At 43.7% G+C, this 20,405-nt stretch overlaps 1 protein-coding gene across 2 annotated transcripts in view; it reads left to right on the top strand.

The window, feature by feature from the left end:
• The window catches only part of Gramd2b (GRAM domain containing 2B), a 72,013-nt gene extending 52,029 nt beyond the window's left edge, over nt 1–19,984 (top strand). For both annotated transcript variants that reach the window (XM_052155437.1, XM_052155436.1), the window contains 8 exons: nt 1,372–1,443; nt 1,536–1,616; nt 4,685–4,796; nt 5,557–5,679; nt 7,372–7,459; nt 8,624–8,728; nt 13,183–13,276; nt 18,750–19,984. In XM_052155437.1, coding sequence (XP_052011397.1) covers nt 1,372–1,443; nt 1,536–1,616; nt 4,685–4,796; nt 5,557–5,679; nt 7,372–7,459; nt 8,624–8,728; nt 13,183–13,276; nt 18,750–18,791 — 717 coding nt within the window. In that variant the 3' untranslated portion in view covers nt 18,792–19,984. The remainder of the gene's footprint in view (nt 1–1,371; nt 1,444–1,535; nt 1,617–4,684; nt 4,797–5,556; nt 5,680–7,371; nt 7,460–8,623; nt 8,729–13,182; nt 13,277–18,749) is intronic.
• The last annotated feature ends 421 nt before the right edge of the window (nt 19,985–20,405 follow it).

Raw genomic sequence — 20,405 nt, 5'->3', positions numbered from 1 at the left:
GCCTGATCTAAATATAGAATTCCAGGACTACAGAGAGTTGGGGGGGTGAAATATGCCTTGTCTCAAAAACCTGAAGAGAGAGAAGCCAGTGGAAGCCTAACAGTTTGAGTTTGATCCCCAGACCCATAGGTCTTACATACACACACACACACACACACACACACACACACACACACACACACACGCACGCACGCACACACACACGGCCTCTATTCTTTGTAAAGGTGCTGGAGCAACTCGTGAACTGGGCTACCCTGAGCATGCACATCCAGAACCATTTCCATTTCAACACTTATTTCACTTTCTATTTTTGTGAAATAATTAACAGCTACCTTATATTTCTAACCATGCTAGGTAACTGAGTACAGCTGAGAAGAAAAAGTAACAGCTGTTCTGGCCAAGTGCGCACACCTGTGATCTCTGTGCCTGGGAGCTAAATCAGGAGAATCATTGGCTTAAAGCCATCCCAGACTACATAGTGAGATAGATAGATAGATAGATAGATAGATAGATAGATAGATAGATAGATAGATAGATAGATAGATAGATAGATAGATAGATATTTTGAAAAACTAGAAAATGAATTAGCATGTTATTTTTTTAGCTATATACATCAAGTGCTTTCTTCATGTTTTCTAATTTATGCGTATGCACCCCCTAGGGGTAGCTTGCTTGATCAGTTTCCCATTATTATCCCTTAGTAAGTGTCAGGACTGGACTTTGCACCCAGACCTGCCCAGTTCTGGAGCCCACCATACCCAGTGCTCTGCAATGCAATGGTGTTGACTTGGAGATTGTGTCATTCTCTTGGTGGTGAATGACAGGGATCATTCAAACTCCTGAAAAGGAGGCCTGAGAGGATTCCATGGCACGGAGAAAGCCAAACGTTTTTTAAGTCTTGTAGATGTACCATTTGAACAGGAGTTAAACGTTACCATATGTCATTTGTTTCCAAAATAGTTGTCTAGCTTTGAAGTTTGGTTTGTTTTGTTTTGGTTTGTTTTGGTTGGTTGGTTGGTTGGTTGGTTTTACCGTAACTCACAAGCATCTAGTGGGGGGGGGGGGGGGAATCTCCATATTAGTACAAGGAAGAACCTGGAAGTGACATGAAAAAGAGCGACCCTATTATAACTGTTGGGAAGTCTTTTACAGAAATGCAGGTCAGAGCAGAGAAAGCAGGCTTCCTCCAGGAATCACAAAATACTGGAGTGGACAGGGGACTTTAGGGATCTAATGCCCTCTTCTGGTGTGTCTGAAGAGAGCAATGGAATACTCACATACATAAAATAAATAAATCTTGAAAAAGAAAAGAAAACTACCTGACAGGTATTTTTTTGAACGCTGAACTCTTGGCTCCATCTTATTTTCCAGTACATATTCGTTTCCTTGCTGTCCAGAGACTCAACCTACAAACTGATAAAATCTGTGTGCGGACACTTAGAGGTGCGTATGACATCAGAATCCTGTGCTGCCTTTCTTCAGTATTTCTTAAAGTCTGTAGTTGACCTGGGTTTTCATTTTATGCCTGATTTCAGAACACAAGTGTTGGTAACAGTCCCAACCCATCTTCTCCTGAAAATAGTTTCCGAGCAGATCGCCCTTCGTCTCTGCCTCTGGTAAGTCACTTTGCTGTGCCTCATTCTGAGCCCCAAGAGACTACCAAGGAGCTGACTCCAGTGCAATTGGAGTGCTTCTTCAAGCTCAGTCTTGGTCTGTACCACCTTCTCTGAAGCAGCAGGGCAGGAAGGTGAAGCCCTGATCTCCCAGCTGGGCAAGGTCAAGCAAGCAAGGGGGACTCTAGCCTGGCACACATCTGATTGGAGGACTGTTATGGCCTTTAAAATAACTGGCTGGTGCTGGGAGCCAGACCATAAAATTAACTTCTGTTTCCTCCTGACTGGGGGTTGTTAGGAAGTCAAGTGCCAGGGGCCAGCTTAGATCCTGGAGGTGCAGATTTGTTAGGGAGTAACCTGGAAATTGGTGTTAGACTCAGGTTTGTTGAGGAATAACCTGAAATCTGATACTAGAGTGTTCAACCTTAATGGAGCCATGGCTACGTGTGCTCACACCACAGCCAGGGCTTGGGAAGAACTCACGAGCAGAGTGTTGAGGGACAGCTGCAGAGCAATTCTTGTCTCTCCAGAAGTGGAGGAATCAAAGAATGCCTCGAACTCTTTTTTATAGTAATGTAAGGGTCATTCTGCACAAAGGAGAAATGTGATCGTGAGATTGGAGGTACACAACATCTCACTTTGTTTCCTTGTCAGTTTGTGTGTGTGGTGTTTGGGGGGGTCAAACCCAGAGCTGCATGCACACTAGCTAAACAGTCTTCTGCAAAGCTACATACGGGGCATCAGTGCTCCTTTGACTAGATTCACAAACGTTTTTGAGGCAGACATGATTCAGCTCACAAAGGTCTATTGGGGGGTACTATACTGGTGTACATGATCAAAACCCAGGGAAAGTTAAAACTAATTCTCACCTTCAGAGACAAGGCAAACTCAGAAATAGCTAGGCAGTGCTATTATGACCAGGGGGCAGGTAGAGAGACTAATATTCCCTTGGGATTTGTAGACCACAATGAAAATCTCCAGTGGTATAGTTCATTCTTGCACAGTGTGTACTTATAATAGAATTTTGTTATTCAAAGAGAGGTCTAATCATATCTATTAAAGATTGACGCCTATAGTGATTATTGGTCAATGTTTGCCTTGAGTCAATCACAGGCCCATAGTTTCAACATCTGTGAATCTCCTTTTGCATTTTGAAAAGCTAGTGTAATTAAAATATCTTCACATAAAAACTCAAACAAGAAGGTTCATCTGGGTTTGGTGGGACACATCTATAGTTCCAGTACTTGGGGAGCTAAGACAGGAGGATTGCTCTGAATTTTAGGCCAGACTGGGTTACACATTGAATTCAAGGCCAGACTAGAATACATAGCAAAACCTTGTCTCAAAAAACAAAAAAGAATGTTATAGCAAAACTTTTCACAATAGCCCCCAAAGTAGGAAAAAACCGTGAAGTCCTTCATCATGGGATGAATGGAATGTTTTCAATGTAGTACACACATGGAATATTAAAAGTAACATCACAGAGAGAGAATGAAGGGATGGTGCATGCTACCACACAGATAGACCTTGAATCATTGTGACAGACATAAGGTCAAACACAAAAGGCTGTGTATTACATGATTGCATTTACTGAAGCTTCTCAAGTTAGGATAGACTTTTGATCCCAATAAACCCATCATAATGATCTATAAGCACTGGGAGGCAAAAGGTAGAGCAGTACAAGATGCACACGCAATGACTTAGAATTCAGCAAACATGGTTTCTGATCTGAGGCCACACAGCTGGAGTCTATCCTCAGGGAAGTGCCTTCCACTCTGATCCACTTCTTCCATCCACTGGAATGCTAGTCTTGCTGTGTGACTTCGTTCACACACCGACCCATATATGATAAGCATTTAGTAGATCATTATTTTTTTAATAACCTATTTTTATTTTATGTGTATTGCTATTCTGCCTACATGTATGTCTGTGTGAGGGTGTCAGAGCCCCTGGAACTGGAATTACAGACAATTGTAAGCAACCATGTGGATGATGGGAATTGAACCCAGGTCCTTCCGTTAAGAGCAACCAGTACTCTTAACCACTGAGCCACCTCTCCAGGCCCCAGTAAATCATTATTAAGTGGAAGACACTGAAGTTTTTCACTTTTTAGACTGGCATGTAGCTGATTTGGTAGCGTGCAGACCGAGCGTGCAGCAAAGCCCTGGGTTCCATCCCCAGGACCAAACAAACTTGGCATGGTGGCACACACCTCTAAGGTAGAGAGGTAGAAGAATTCGAAGTTACACCAAGGCTTTGGGACCAGCCTGAGCTAGATGGAGATCGTGTCTCAAAGAAACAAAATAAATATAAGTCAGTCAATCAAATTTTCAACTCTCTTTCCTCTATCAATTGTGGTAAGGAATCGAATGAATATTGAGATGGCCCAAAGACAGCAAACTCAAGCACACAACTTTCTCATTCCTTTTCTACCAGAATAGTCCTTTGCTAAATCGTTCAGAGCTTAGTCTAATCTGGCCTTTGCCAGGGCTAGCTGGGAATACCATGCACCTCCTTAGGTCTTAAGCACTTCAGAGAAGCCAGTGGAATACACATTAAAACACCTCTCTCTGCCTGTGTCCTTAACGCCTGTCTTCTGGTCCTCTGTTCTGTAGACCTGGTCAACTGTGCTTTAAAAGGCTACAGCCTCCTTTCTTCAATCTTAATTTTCCAGCAGCATTTTTTTCCTGTGTACAATGTCATTTTTTTAAGTTATAATTTGCTGTACTTCTTTTCTACATAGTTGAACTTGGACTTGAGCTGGCTGCCCAGTCTTTCTCATCTTCTCTCATGCTGCTGGCTGAGACGCCTCCACCTCACGCTAAGCAGGCTCTCCGTCACCAGCTGTCCGGTGCTCTCTCTAGATGTTTGTTTCAGACAAGCTGTGTGCTGTTTGTTAACAGAATTCTAACCATGTAGAAGGCTCTCTGTCAGCAGAGACTCCTGGGCTAGGAAAATCCTGTGATGTAGGGTAACCCGTGGTTCATTTCCTTATTTCATGGGTCAGCCCTAAGCGAGAGGACTGGCTTTCTAAGGCCTGCCTGTTTCTTCCTCTGGTTGTCTCCCCTCAGGATTTCAATGATGAATTCTCAGACCTGGATGGAGTGGTGCGACAACGAAGACAAGACTTGGAAGGGTACAGCAGCTCAGGATCCCAGACTCCAGAATCTGAGAACTCCCGAGGTCTGGGGAAGTCGAATCTTGATAAATGTTTTATGCCCCACAAAACACCCTCCCCTCACCCTCGATCTACAAAACAAAAACAAGGCCCACCCTACTTTTCCCAGTTAACAGTTGAAAAGGAAATCTGGGGAAAGGGTTCCCAAGAAAGGGACTTGCCTCCATGGCAAAATCCATCTCCTTCACCCATATTTGACAGACATCTCTTAGGTCAGTGGTTCTCAATCTGTGGGTCATGACCCCTTTAGAGGTCAAACAACTCTTTCATAGGAGTCGCCATCAAAAAACACAGTATTTACAGCACAATCTGTAGCAGTGGCAAAATTACAGTTATAATTGTGTTTTATACAATTGTATGTATGTGTATATGTATATAAAAAGTAGCAAGGAAAATGATTTTATGGTTGTGGGTCACATACAACATGAGGAAAAGGGTCACAGCATTAGGAAAGTTGAGAACCACTGGCTTAGCTGACATACTAGGGTATCCAAGAGAGATCAATCAACACAAGGTTTCTTACCTATTCCAGGAATACTCATAGTATGAGTAGTGAACACATTGTGTGCCTATGGGTGCCAACCCAGGGTCCTTGTATCATTTTCTTGTGAACGTTGGGTTTCAGTCTCCAGGCACCATATGCCACTCATAAGAGATTCACAGCATAGCCAATATGCAAATGAAGGAGTCGTGGGTTTTGTAACCCATCCTATGAGTTTTACATACATCAGGGACCAAAATGACCTTGGCTCCTTTTCTTGACAGACTTCCATGTGACTGAATCTCAGACAGTTCTGAATGTCATAAAGGGAGAAACAAAGCCACCTCGGACAGATGCCCATGGGAGCAGAGCACCTGATGGAAAAGCCAAGATCCTGCCTGCCCATGGTGAGGAATGGGGGGTTATTGATGGGTTGATAACACGTAAAGAACCCAGTGTTTCACACTACGATTGCCTCTCATGGGCCCTCCCTTCCTTCCTGTTGTTGATCTGTCTAGTTAGGGTTTCATTGCTCTATAGACATCATGACCAAGGCAAATCTTATAAAGGACAGCATTTAATGAAGAATTGCTTACAGTTTCAGGGTTTTGGTCCATTAACAGCATGCTGGGAAGCATGGCAGCATCCAGGCAGACACGGTACTAGAGAAGCCAAGAGTTCTACATCTTGATCCCCAGGCAGCAGAAAGAGAAAAGGAAGGGCCATTGGGTCAGGAAAATGAATTGAAATCTGCAACTGTCAGGGTTCTAAGGGTGCAGGCATCTTTAGGATGTGCCACAGATCAGATGCGGGAGGGCAACAGGGAGTCTATGGGGATGATCATCGCTGAGATGCGTAGCAGTGAGTTATGGACACTGAAGAGGGCCATATCTTGAAGCCAGGCAGGACCCACAGTAGAGAGTTAATTACACCAAACAAACCAAAAACCTTTCCACACAAAATTTGTCCTGTCTACAAGAAATGCAGGCAAAAATATGGAGGAGAGAATGAAGGAATGGCCAGACTATACCCTGCCCAATTTGAGCCCCATCCCATGGGCAAGCAAAGCTTGAGCATAGGAGACCTCAAGGCCAGCCCCACAGTGACACACTTCCTCCAGCAAGGCCACACCTACTCCAGCAAGGCCACACCTCCTAGTAGTGCCATTCCCCTTGGGCCAGGCATTCAAAAGCATGAGATTATGGAGCTATACCTATTCAAACCACCACCTTGTCTTTGTGTGTTAAACCCCACTTACTTAGTCAATAAGTAGTACCTGGTTCTGGGCTTTGCTGGGGGGGTGGGTCACAAATAGAAATTGCTACATTTGTCTCAGCACTTCAAGATTATGAACCAAAAGCTGGTGATAAAAACCAAGTCACTGACTTGTTTCTTATTTATTAACAACAACATTGTCTTAGTCAGGGTTTCTATTCCTGAACAAACATCATGACCAAGAAGCAAGTTGGGGAGGAAAGGGTTTATTGAGCTTACACTTCCACGTTGCAGTTCATCACTAAAGGAAGTCAGGACTGGAACTCAAGCAGGTCAGGAAGCAGGAGCTGATGCAGAGGCCATGGAGGGATGTTTCTTACTGGCTTGCTTCCCCTGGCTTGCTCAGCCTGCTCTCTTATAGAACCCAAGAGCACCAGGCCAAAGGTGGAACCACCCACAAAGGGCCCTCACCACTTGATCACTAATTGAGAAAATGCCCCACAGCTGGATCTCATGGAGGCACTTCCCCAACTGAGCTCCTTTCTTTGTGATAACTCCAGCCTGTGTCAAGTTGACACACAAAACTAGCCAGTACAAACATTAATAATAGTAGTAGTATCAAGGATGGTGTTACATTGTTCCACTGAGCCCAGTACAATGCTTGGCAAAAATAAGCCTCTCAAATATATATTATTTGATGAAATAACCTGAAAAAATGGACCTACAGGTTAAAATATCAACAAGGAGGCTTCCACTAATACTTTCCCCCACACACACACCTGGGAATAAACCTACTTCAAGTACCTCTTCCCTACTAAAATATTCCCAAAAGAAGAAATACACAGGGGTGCTAAATTATTGCTTTTTTGGTTTCCACTCAACAGGTCAATCAGAAACTATTGGGATTTTACATAAAATGGAGTCTGGGAAGTGCCCGACTCTCCGTCATATCCTGATATTCTATGCAATTGTGTAAGTGGATATGTTTACTGTATGCAATTGTGTAAGTAGATGTGTTTACTGTAAGTAGTTTATGTATATGAGCCTGTTTTGCAGATAAATAATCTCTTCTCCTTGCCAAGAGTCATTGTAAATCCCACTTGTGCAGATACAACCCACATATTTTCCTTGGTGATTTCCGTTCCCTTTTTGGACATTCTCCCCGCCACCCCTGCCCGTCCCTGCCCACCCCTGCCCCTTAAGCTTAGTTTGCTTTTTATAATAATTGTGCTGAATCAACCCAAGAACCAAGTTCTGAGCAACAGTAACTTCTGATGCATCTTTGTTCTGTTTATTTATTTTTCTGTCCAGCTTCTTCTGAAGAGAATCCAAGACATCATTCATCTCTACAAGATATCATCCATCTTTAGTGACAACTTAGACACAGACTTTTTTAACTTTTCATCAGCTTCCAGTGTATAACCAATTGCCGTTCTGAGAATAGCCAGTTCAGTTCTAGGATGTCTCTTATACCCAAGAGAAGTAGATATGCCCACTGGTCCCCATTAAAGCAGGGAATTTGTGAGTCCCCAGGGAACAAGGTTTACTGCTCTTGCCCAGGCTTTTGGAAGAGGAAGAGAATACCAAAAAGGATGGGCGATTTGGCTTAGACATCCAGCTTGAGTTTGGCCTTGAACAATCTTAAAAGAATGGCCACATTTTTGCACTTTGAGGAACTTGTGTGACATGATTTCAAGTCTCCCTGCTGTGAAGCTTTATAACAAGCATCAACCTGTTTTCTTTCTTTTTTTAAGGTGTTTTTTAAATTTTTCTATTTTTAATTTTTTTGGATGTTTTGTCTTACCTGTGTATGTGTGTATACCACATGCACACCTGGGGCCCATGAAGGCCAGAAGAAGGCACTGGATCCTCTGGATCTGGAGTTAAAGGTGGCTGTGAGCCACCCTATGAGAGCCAGGAATCAAACTCAGGTCCTCTGGAAGAGCAGCAAGTGCTCTTAACTGCTGAGCCATCTCTCCAGCCCCTCAACTTAGACCATATTAAAGTCTCTAAATCCTTTATTTAGTTCTTTCGGAAAATGTCCATGAATGGGAAAAGTGGATCCAAGCTCATTGCTCTTAAATGTCAGTTCCTGGCCATTGACATCATGGAAATTTCTCTCTTTACCCTCTCTAGGGTCTGTGCGCTGATCATCTCCACCTTCTACATGAGATACAGGATTAACACTCTGGAGGAGCGCCTGGGGTCCCTGACGTCCATCATGGATCCCCACAGTACTGGGTAAGATGGCCTTCCAGTGCTTGCTGTTCAGATCAGTTTGACAGTTGACCAAGTTTAGAGTCCTCCTTAGCAAATACTGAGAATTCATTCTGTGGGAGGCAATCAGTTAACTGTTTTGTGTGGGCAAAACAGACAAAGGGTCTAGAAATGAGTGGCTTAACCTTGTGTGACTCCTGTGCTGCTGCCCTGCCTCCAGCAACACTATAAGAAACATACTGAATATTGTGTCATACCACTAATTATCCTAAGATAGTGGTTGTAACCTTAACCTCAAACTGGTCACCCTCATCTTTAGAAAATGGAAATGAGTGGAAACATTTGTTTAAGAAAAAAGCTCAGCACATGTCATCATATGTAATTGTTTATATTATTTAAGTTACAGAACCCTTGCTCATATTCCTGATTACTAACTAGTTCAATGTGTGTCTGTAAAGATTTTTTTCCACCACTTTTTTTTTTGAGACAAGTCTCTCTACATAGCCCTTGTTATCCTAGCATTCACTATGTAGACCAGGCTGACTTTGAACTCACAGAGATCTGCCTGTCTCCAGAGTGCTGGGACCACACTTAACCTCAGCCACCACTTTCTGTAAATGTAACTTTCATTCCCAGATGTAATTGTCATCTTGGAAGTCTACTGCTGAATATGCTCACCCTTTCTAGATCTTTCTGAACTCTGGCTGGCCGGTTCTGGCTCAAACTCCTCTCCTAGCTGACTGATTCAAACTGGCTTCTCTCATCTTCTGACTGAATTGCTTTCCTTGGCCTCAAACTGCCAGTCTGTTCTAATCTTCTGTCTTCTCATTCTCTGGCTTGTTCTGTCTTCACCTGCAATCTGTCTCTATGAAAACTGTTCTAGTAAAAAAAAAAAAAAAAAAACTTGCCTTCTCTCTCTCTCTCTCTATCTATCTATCTATCTCTATCTCTTTCTCACTCTTTCTCTTTCTCCCTCCCTCTCTCTTTCTCTCTGTCTGCACTCTTAAGTCATCTCTTTCTTGTCTCTTCTCATGAGAATCGGGCATATCCTATCTCTGACTCATTCTGTTTGTTTGTTTATTTGATTGATTGATTGATTGATTGATTGGTCACTTTGTCCCTCAATGAGACGCCACTTTCAAACATGGCTGCTTCCTTCTACTAACTTCATTGTTTGAGATTGAAGGTGTGTACTAAGGGTATGTCTGTATTCCAGCCAGGGGCATTAAAGGTGTGTCATTCTATCCTGATCACCTCAGAGCTACAAGGTTTTAGGATGTGATCCTTTGCCAGAGCAGCCATATTAGTGAATTAAAATTCCTCTACAACTTTCACCATGCCTGTCCTCATCAAATCTATTTAACCAACTTATTCTTTTCTTTAAGTCTATTTTCATGAGGATTTTTATACATTGACTGAAATCAGATTTTTAACAAGAAAGATTCCTTTTAAAGAATATTTACTACTTGCTAGAAACCCTATTAAGATGGGCACAAGGGTTGGAGAGATGGCTCAGTGGTTAAGAATACTGGCTGCTCTTCCAGAGGACCTAGATTCTCTTTCCAGTCCCATATTGCTGCTCTCAACTATCTGTACTCTAGTTCTAGAGGATTCAACACCCTCTTTTAGCCTCCATGGGCTGTATACATAGTGTACATGCATTCACTCCTATGCATAAAATTAAATATATATTGTATATATTAAAATATATAGTATATATTAAAATATTTTATATACATATGCATGCACATAAAACATAAGTCAAGGCCTATAGGTACTTGAGAGGCAGAGGCAGGTGGATCTGTGTAGAGTCAAGGTCAGCCTGGTCTGTGTAGTGAGTTTCAGGACAGCCAGAACTATAGAGACCCTGCCTCAGAAAAATAAATATAGATAAATGAAATAGAATGGATATATATATAAATCAGAATTTCCTTCATTATGTTTTTACCACGGCTTTATAAGAGAACTATTACTCCATTTTTCAAAATAAAATTGTAGCTACATTTTATGTATATGAGTGTTCTACCTGCATGCATATATATGTATCAGAAGTCAAAAGAAGGAGGTCGGATTTCCTGGAACTGGAGTTACAAATAGCTATGAACTGCCATGTGGGTACTGGGAAATGCACCCAGACCCTAGTACCCTTTGCTGCTGAGCCATCTCTCCAGCTCCTATCACTGAGAAAAGTGAGACTTAGGAATACTTAGTGTCTTAAAATGTATAATGACACTGGGGTTCAGACATAGATCTGTAAACTGCAGAGTCCCTGGGCACCTAGTTCTCCAGAGGCTTTCTTATCTCAGTGCACGTCAGAGTCCACTAAAGGGCTACTCAAAGCCCATCATAGGGCCCAGCCCAGAGGTCTGAAGGATAAGGCTTAGTGGGGCTTCCCAGGTGACACTGATGGTACCCCTCTGGAATCTGTACTTTCTACTGTGCCATATCTCCGTTCTAGGCCCTTCTTCACTGTCTGTGTAAATTACCTCCAGGCCTTGTACGATGGCTTATGCGTATACTTACATGTAGGTCATTTGGGAACCATAAATGCATATTTGAACCACTAAGTGAATACAGAATCCTAACAAACAGTTTGGAACAGATCCGTATACCCTACCCCTGCTCTCCCATCATGTTCAAAATATTAATGCAACTCTCTTTTGGTATTAGAGGTGACTCCAAAGATTGTAGACTGTTAATTCCTATCCTCTTAGAAGCTGGTTTTATTAGAAAAGATACCTCATGTTTTAGCACCATACAATTAACTTAGCAGTACAGAGGCGGGGAATTCCGACTGATGAGACGTTCATTCCCCTCTTGAGATCATCCCAAGCATGGAAAAATGAAACACACACACACATACACACACACACACACACACACACACACACCCATACACACACACCCATATACACCCATACACACACACACACACACACACACACCATACAATGTAACGTCAGAGGATGCCCATAAAATGATGGCTGTTGATACAGCCTCATCCCTGATTTTCCTTGGGCCCTTTGTTCAGAGTGAGCCAGGTAGCTAAATCCACACGTGTAACCTGGCCTTGCACCCTCCAAGGAGCCTGCCTTTTGAGCCCATACATTTGGCTGGTGTTGTTAGCAGATTGCAGGCTCCTTGGGAGCCAACTCTGCTCGGTTCCATGCCTGGTGGTAAGAATATCTCTTTCCCTCAGAATCTCCTGTTGCTGAATTAGTTCTCTGAACCTCAAATCCCCTCAACTAGAAATCCAAGGATTTTCATTCTAGTTCCAAGAATTAATGACTTGTAAACATCCTACATGTTCATAATAGACAACTTTCTTAAGATATACGTTGTCATCGGTGATTTTCTCAGTGCCTCTGTTTCCAAAAATGAACCAGAAACTAAATCAGAACAGTTAATTGAGATCCCAAAACTGAACCACTGAAATTAAATCCTAACCAAGAGAGGCGGAAGAGCTGGCTCAGCTGTTCAAAGCGTGGCCACTGTTCCTGCAGAGGACCTAGGTTTAGTTTCCAACAGCCACACGGCAGCTCACAACCATCCATGGGTGTTCAGCGCCCTCTTCTGGCCTCCAAGGGCACTTGATGCATGTGATACACAGACATACATGCATATGAAACACTCCTACGTGTAAAATAAAAACAAATCTTTAAAAAGAAATACACATCGTTTTAAAGAATCACAAGGAATAGTAGACCATCTTCCTAGAACACATTCTTACTCCAAAGTTCCTATGGGATTAGCTGGTACTGTATTGCAGTATACAGGATTACAGCCATAAATAGTTGATTGATACGATGAGTGATATTTGTATATTTATACAACAAGTCTTAAGGAAAGAACTGGAGTGGGGCCTCATAGCTAGGTGGAAATTTTGTTTTGTTTTGTTTTGTTTTTTGTTTGTTTTTTTCGAGACAGGGTTTCTCTGTGTAGCCCTGGCTGTCCTAGAACTCACTTTGTAGACCAGGTTGGCCTTGAACTCAGAAATCCACCTGCCTCTGCCTCCCAAGTGCTGGGATTACAGGTGTGCGCCACCACTGCCCAGCGGTAGGTGGAAATTTAACTAAGTAAGTAAAGATACTCCTTGGCGTTTCGAACTCTCTAGTATAAATGGTTCTTTCTCCCATGGCTGAGACCAGCAGGCCTCCATGCACACGTAGCTGCCGTGGGGAATGGAGAGACTGTTAAGAGCTAAACAGAGACTCTAAGAGACCATGTGCTTAAGAACAGTTGTCTGAGTTTTGTGTTTAAGCCAAGGCACCTCAAGGTACTAGAATAAAAGTAATTTAAGAGAGATCCACCTAAACTCAGACCTGGCCCCTAAGCATCCAGCCTCGAGCTGAAGATTACTGCTATGTCCTCGAGACAGTCACAGGCAAAATGATGCCAGTCCTCTCTCCTAGCCCAGTTTTCCATTCAAACTTAACCTGTATTCATTCCACGAATGATGTTTCTCTTTTTCCTTACAGGCAGACAGTCCCCTCCGGCCTGGGATCACAAGTACAGTTAAATGTGGAGGTCCTCTGTCAAGAACTTACAGCTAACATAGTGAAATTAGAAAAGGTACGTTGAGTTTTCCTGTGTACAGGAGCAATCTGGTCATTCCTTTCAACTGCTACTGGCCTTTATTATTATTGTTGTTGTTGTTGTTGTTGTTGTTATCATCATCATCATTATTATTATTTCTATAAACATATAGAATTTAATCTCATTTTCTGCAAAATAACAATTATGTTGGTCTATCGTTTATGTCCTTGGCTGGACGTGGGACCACTGGTAAGTGGCCAGTGGCACTGGGGGTCATGGAGAGAAGCATTTGGGAGTCAACTAGAGACTCCTAACCAGCCACAGAGCAGATGCCCAGCTCACATAAAACATTGTGTTTAATCCCTGTTACTACCTTGGCTCAAAGAAGAGAATAAAGTTTTAAACTACCTTGCTCAAGGTGGCAGAGATAGAAGGTTTAACTGGGGACCTAGAACTTGAACCACCAGCCAAGTGTGGTTAGAAGTCTGCTTTCTTTAAAGGCTAGAGAGATGGCTCAGTGGTTAAGAACACTGACTACTCTTACAGAGAACATGGGTTCAATTTTCAGCAAACACATGACGACTCACAGCTGTCTGTAATTCCAGTTCTCAGGGATCCAACACCCTTACATGGACATATATGCATATAAAATTTATTTATGTACCAATGCACATAAAAGAATAAAATTATTGGGGGAAAAAGCTGGGTGTGGTGACACATGCCTTGATAATCCCAGCTTTGGGGAGACAGAGGCAGGAAGATCTCTGAGTTCAAGGTTCAGGTTAAGACTATACTCATGCTTCTCCCTCCAAAGACTCTTTCTTCCCTCAGTAACTCTGTGCTTGCTTAGCATAAGGCATTCATAGATTTAGGATGGTAAGTGGATAAAGGGGGAGGGTAACCATGCATAAATATCCCAGCATTCCACCTGATTTCCAGGCTTATTTCTCCTTTCAAATGTTTCCGCCCTTTCCTATCCGGCAGCTCCTTTGGTTTCACACCAATCCTTTACCTGCCTCTCTAGCTGTGCACTCTTGTTTTGAGTTTTACTCACGCTGACTTGTAAATTTGTTCCTTGCATCAGAACAGAACAGAAGCCCACAGAACACTTTCAGCCATCCTCATCTCCCACTAGACCCTGCCAGGACAGCACATCCTGTAATAAGGAAACAGAAAACAGAAGGCTGTTGGCCTGTCCCCGAGGGGCTCAAACCCAGCCCAGCTGGACATGAAAGGAGTCTGTGAATAGATATGGGCCAAAATGTTCCCTGAGGCTGTTGAGCAGTGGCCTGACACAGCCTGGGAATGACAAAGCTATGCTCTACTGTGGGAAATCCCAAGACATAACTCAGCTCTTTGCAGAGATTCCTTTCTGCTGTCAGAGCCTCATGGTCATCCCCCAGCCCCGACGACAACCCACTTTCTGTTCTGTTCGTGGTTGTCACTGCTCCTTCAGTCACCCTCACAGCAAACCCAAGGGTAACCCCACCTGCTCCCCCCAAGTCCCCCATCAGATGTCCCCACGTTCTCTTTCAGACACACCATGCTGGTCCCGACTACCCAGTTGACCCTGTAAAATTGAATTCCATCAAGAATTTTCTTTATACTTTCTATTTATTATTAAGGGGTGTGAGGGGTATAGCAAGAGTAGACAAGTGTGCCCTGAACAACTTTTGGGAGTTGGTTCTTTCTTCAATGGGTTCCGGAAATAGAACTACGATCAATAAGCTTCTGCTGCCGGCCTCTTCACCCACCCAGTCATCTCCTCAGCTCTATTTATGTTTTCTGAAGATCCTCAAAAATCAACATTTCATATATTTACTGGCCACTGGGGTTTTAGCTATCGGTTGCTTATTTATCTCTTTTGTTTGGGTTTTGCTTTTTGACTTGTTTGTCTTTGTTGGTATGTTTGCATATTTTGGTATTGGTTTTTATTTCAGTTCCTTTTGACTCTTTCTGCTCCCGTTTTTTCTACCCATCCTTTTTCTGAGAGTTGATCGGGGCAGGTATGAAGCAGAAATGGGGCCCAGGAAAGGCAAGGCTTGTGGGTTTGTTTGGGTTTTGTTGTTGTTGTTTACATTCGTGTCTGTGTGTGTGTGTGTGTGTGTGTGTGTGTATCTGTCTGTGTGTCTGTGTGTGTGTGTCTGTGTGTGTGTGAGAGTGTGTGTCTGTGTGTGTGTGTGTATCTGTCTGTCTGTCTGTGTGTCTGTCTGTTGATCAGAGTTGATCGGGGCAGGTATGAAGCAGAAATGGGGCCCAGGAAAGGCAAGGCTTGTGGGTTTGACTGGGTTTTGTTGTTGTTGATTACATTCGTGTCTGTGGTGTGTGTGTGTGTGTGTGTGTGTGTGTGTGTGTGTGTCTGCCTGTGTGTGTGTGTCTGTGTGTGTGTCTCTGTGTGTGTGTGTGTGTGTGTGTGTGTGTGTACATGCGAGAGTCCTCATGAGTCCCAGGGATCAGAATCAGGTGGTCAGGCTGGGCAGACAGGACTGACCCCTCAACCTCTAACCTAGAGCTGAGAATTACTACAAGGCCTGTGTGATAGTCATGCTGAGATGATGCTAGGTCAGGGCCCTGGTTTCCTTCTCTGTTTCTGGGAAAGAACAGGGTCTGGAAGCCACGTGCAGTGGGGGGAAGGGTGGGGATGGGCTAGCTGTAGCTTACAGGGTACTGCCCGCCATCCAGGGAAACCAAGGCAGGAACTGGAGCAGAGACCATGAAGGAAGGACTGCTGCTTACTGGCTTGCTCAGACTCCTCCCTCCTTCCCTCCACCCATCCATCCATCCATCCTTTCTCCTCCTTCCTCCCTCCCCTTCTTCCTTCCTTCCCTCTCTCTATCCTCCCCCTCCCTCTCTCTGTCCTCCCTCACTGTCTTTTCCTCCCTCCCTTTCTCCTTCCCTCCTCTATCCTTCCTTCCTTCTTCCCTTCCTTCCTTCCTTCCTTCCTTCTTTCCATTCTTCTTAAAGGACTCTTCTGTGTATGAGTCTTTTGCCTGCACGTGCATAAGGGCACCATGTGTTCTCCAGTACCCAGTGCCCGAGGAGGACAGAGTTGGGTATCAGATACCCTGGAACTGGAGTAATAGACAATTAATTGTGAGCTACTATGTGGGTGCCAGAAACTGACACCAAATCCTCGGCAAAAACAGCCAGTGCTCTAACCTACTGACCCACCTCTCCCCATGCCAGTTTTGTTTTTGTTTTTGTTTTTTAATTTAATGCATGAGTGCTCTGCTGCATATACCTCTGTGGGCCAGCAGAGGGCATCCGATCCCCCTATAGAAGGTTGTGAGCCACCATCTGGTTGATAGGAATTGAACTTGGGTCCTCTGGAAGAGCAGCCAGTGCTCTTAACCACTGAGCCATCTTACCAGGACCCCCCCCCCCCCCAATACTTTTCAATTTAAATTTTTGTTTTGTTTTGTTTTTTTATTTTATGGATCTGAGTGTTTTGACTGCATGTATTCCCCACATGTATGCAGTACATGTAAAGCCAGAACAGGGAATGGGCCCCTCCCTCCCACACCTCCTGCAAAACTGGAGTTACAGATATTTGTGAGCTATTTGGGTGCTGGGAACTCCGGTCTTAGTTGCTTCTCTTACACACCCGGGCCCACCTACCTGTCAATGGCATTGCCCTCTGTATTGGGTCTCCCTATATCCATTAGCAAGGAAGAAAATGTCTCACAGACATCCACAAGCCAGTGAGACGGAGGCAGACCCCTCTTCCCAGGTGTGTCTAGGTTCCTGGCAAGGTGACGGTAAAACTAGCTGTGACAACTTCTGACCCATCTCACCAGCTCAGAATGGTTTAAACTTGATTTGTATTTATGTTTACTGTATGAGTGTGTGCCCGCATGTATGTGTATACCCCCCACATGCACCACGGGTGCCCCTTGAGGATAGAAGAAGTCATTAGATTACCTGGAACTGGAGTTACAGGCAGTAAGCCACCACATGTGGGTGCTGGGAATCAAACCAGGGTCCTCTGCAAGAGCAGAGAGTTCTCTTACCTGCTGAGCCATCTCTCCAGCCGCCAATCTTCCCCAGCAGTTTTTAATAGGTAAAGAAGTCATTGTTTTCTTAGGACTAGAAGTGTTATCAGAGATAGACTGATACAGTAGGAAGAACATTCAACTTTAGAGTCGTATTTTTTTTATTTATTCTTGCTCTGTTGCTTGCTGCCTGTGTACATGATCCCTATCATTGATCCTCCCCTACCCTCAGTTTCCAATGGAGACCCTGCTTCTGTATGGGGTGGCATAGTCAAGGCTAGAATACATAGATAAGTACCTACACAGGCTTGTTAGAGCCTGCAATGGCTTGTATTTGCTTGTCCCAGGGGTGACACTATTAGGAGGTATGGTCTTGTTGGAGTAGGTGTGTCACTGTGGGTGTGGGCTTTAAGACCCTTGCCCTAGCTGCCTGGAAGCCAGTCTTCCACTAGCAGGCTTCAGATGCAGAGGTAGAACTCTCAGCTCTGCCTGTACCGTGCAGATGATAATGGGCTGAATCTCTGAACCTGTATGCTAGCCCCAATTAAATGTCCTTTATAAGAAGAGTTCTTGGTCATGGAGTCTTTGCACAGCAATGAAAACTCTAAGACTGAGCCCTCTTACTTTTTTACTCTCCAAGCATGCCTTGGGTATCACAGGCTTCCTCCAAGCAGTGTCTTCGTTGGCTATGCAGCTATAACTTAATGCTCACACAAATCGGGTAATTTATAAAGGAAAACGGTATATTGAGCTCTCAGTCTGCAGGCCAGGGGGTCTGAAGTCGGGACATCATACCTAGGGAAGGACTTCCTGCTGATGAGACCTCCATGAGACAAAGCGGCCTTGCTACCTTGGGTAGCTCGTCTTCTCAAACCACTAATGTGATTGTGAATAAGCCGGACCTCAAAGGATCGCTGGCTTAGGACTTTGGGGTTCTGTTTAGTGGTGGGGATACGAACACCAGACCATAGAGGAAGGCTGTGTTCTTTTGATCCATGGGATGTTCTACTCCCATCATAATATTAGGGGGTCAGCATCCCTTGCTCTGAATCCTTTTTTGATTGTTTTTTTGGGGGGATTAGATTGGTTGGTTGGTTTCGGGGGTTTTGTTTTGTTTTGTTTTTTGAGACAGGATTTCTCTCTATGTAACAGGAACTCACTATGAAAACATCATGCTAGGATTAAAGGGGTGTAACACTCTTCTGCTCTGAATTCTTTAAAACTCATTTATTTCATGTTTCACGAGAACAATTTAATGCCCAACTGGGGACTGTAAGTCTTCAGGTCTCTCTGGAAGTCAGTCTTCTGTGGATGTTATTCATAGGAATGTGTGATGTGATTACCAAACATGACACATCTGCTACTTAAAGCCACAAAGCAGAGCTTCATTTAAATTTAACTTCCAAATAGCTTTTTATTCTGGATAGAATAATGTGCAGCTTTTCCAGCTCATAGCAAATGCACTCTTTAAGATACATATTATTTATTATAACACCGTCTCTTTCTATTGTTTCAAGATACAAAACAACTTACAGAAGCTGCTTGAGAATGGTGACTGAATGACCAGCTGCTGGGGCCAACCTAATACCTCACCTCACGGTCTCCCTTGAAGAAGGTGCTTCTCAAGAGTCTGTCGTGCGCCCCCCTGCTGGCCAGAGGCGCCAGAAGCTGAGAATCCAGATGTGTTTGCGCTTGGAGGTCTCCAGCTCAGGAGGAGGGGAAGGGGAATGAGTTTGCTTTTGGTGCAATAAAAGTTGACCTTGTCTCTGCTGCCGCCTGAAGATAACAGACCCTTCTCAGGAGGCAAGCAAGGTCCTGGAGGTCGCCTGTAGCGCTCGGGTTATGGTAGCGGTCAGTAAACTCAGCACTCCGTGCTTTCCAGCCCTTTCTCAGCCTTCTCGTTGGTGCGTTCGCCTATCCTGATCAGCCTTCAGACCTAAGGGGTGCACTGTCTACCAAAACAAGTTTGTCTACCAACAAATTCAAAATGGTCCTTCAAAGAATTAGCCATGAGCCTCCAACAGGGTAGTGTGAATATCTCCTAAGGAACAGGCTTGTTTCAAACACCTGCATTTTTGTTTTGAGTTTCCCCACTCCCCTTCTACTCTTACATTCTGATTTCTTTCATCTGTGCCTTTTAATTTTCCAATTCAGTTTTGTGAGCGTGTCTGGTAAAGTGAATGAAATGTCCCATCTGTGTTGTGCTGTCTTATTCCCGTGACTAGTACTTAATTGAAGTGATGATTCTCCCCAAGCCCCCCATTAGGGATCTTTGAGGTGTGACACTGAAATACTAAATCAGATTCACTCTGAAACCAAAACTAATCTTTCAGCCAAAAGTTGTCATCGTAATTTAATATGGGATGGGAAGCCCCGTTTCTAGGACCGTAAGTGGACTACAGAAGCGGCTTTGAAACCAGATGTCTGTGTTGTACTGACTCTAAAACCTATTTCAGCATGGTAATTGGATGTCCTCCTACAATAAAGCAATAAGTGGTGGTCTGCTAACTTTACTTACAGTATGGGTTGACTGGTTTTTATTAATAATTATTTAGGGTACCATAAGATCTGTAAGTATAAAACAGTCTATCTGCAATGCATTTTGTAATCATTTCTATGAAATGTATTTTGTTTAATCAGAGAAGCTAATAAGCGGATTGGTTATGTCCTGTGTATTTGTGAGCATTCTGGGCCACTGAGCCCGGTGTACCGGCTTTTAATAAATACTCATTGCCTAAGGCACCCTAGTTAACGCTGTTTCCTGCATTTATAAATTCTCTTCTCTAAGACTTGCTGTGATGTTTAAGCCTCCCCACCTCCACACAACACCTTTCAGCTTCCTACTCGCCGCCCCACCCCCACCCGCCACCGCCACCGATGCCACCACCCCCACCCGCCACCCCCACTGCAGCCACAGCCGATGCCGCCTCCATTTATTTCATAAATCAAAAGAAAGTTTAAGGTTTTTTTCAGTTGTAATGGTATCAAGGGGAAAAATGAGCTTTGAAATTAGTAGGCAAATATTTGAATCCTAGGTTTGACTGAGATTTTAAGAGGTATTCGACATCAGATGTGATAGTCCGCCATCCTCTTACCTGTTTTATTAATGAGGCTGAAAGTACCAAAGAGAAAGTGCCAGTGTGGAGATGGTGGAGCCTCTGAAGCCTGTACTT

The sequence above is a fragment of the Apodemus sylvaticus genome, chromosome 13 (assembly GCF_947179515.1).
Source record: "Apodemus sylvaticus chromosome 13, mApoSyl1.1, whole genome shotgun sequence".
Lineage (NCBI taxonomy): Eukaryota > Metazoa > Chordata > Mammalia > Rodentia > Muridae > Apodemus > Apodemus sylvaticus.
The sequence above is the reverse complement of the archived record's forward strand: the minus strand, read 5'-3'. Positions and strand labels throughout refer to the sequence as shown.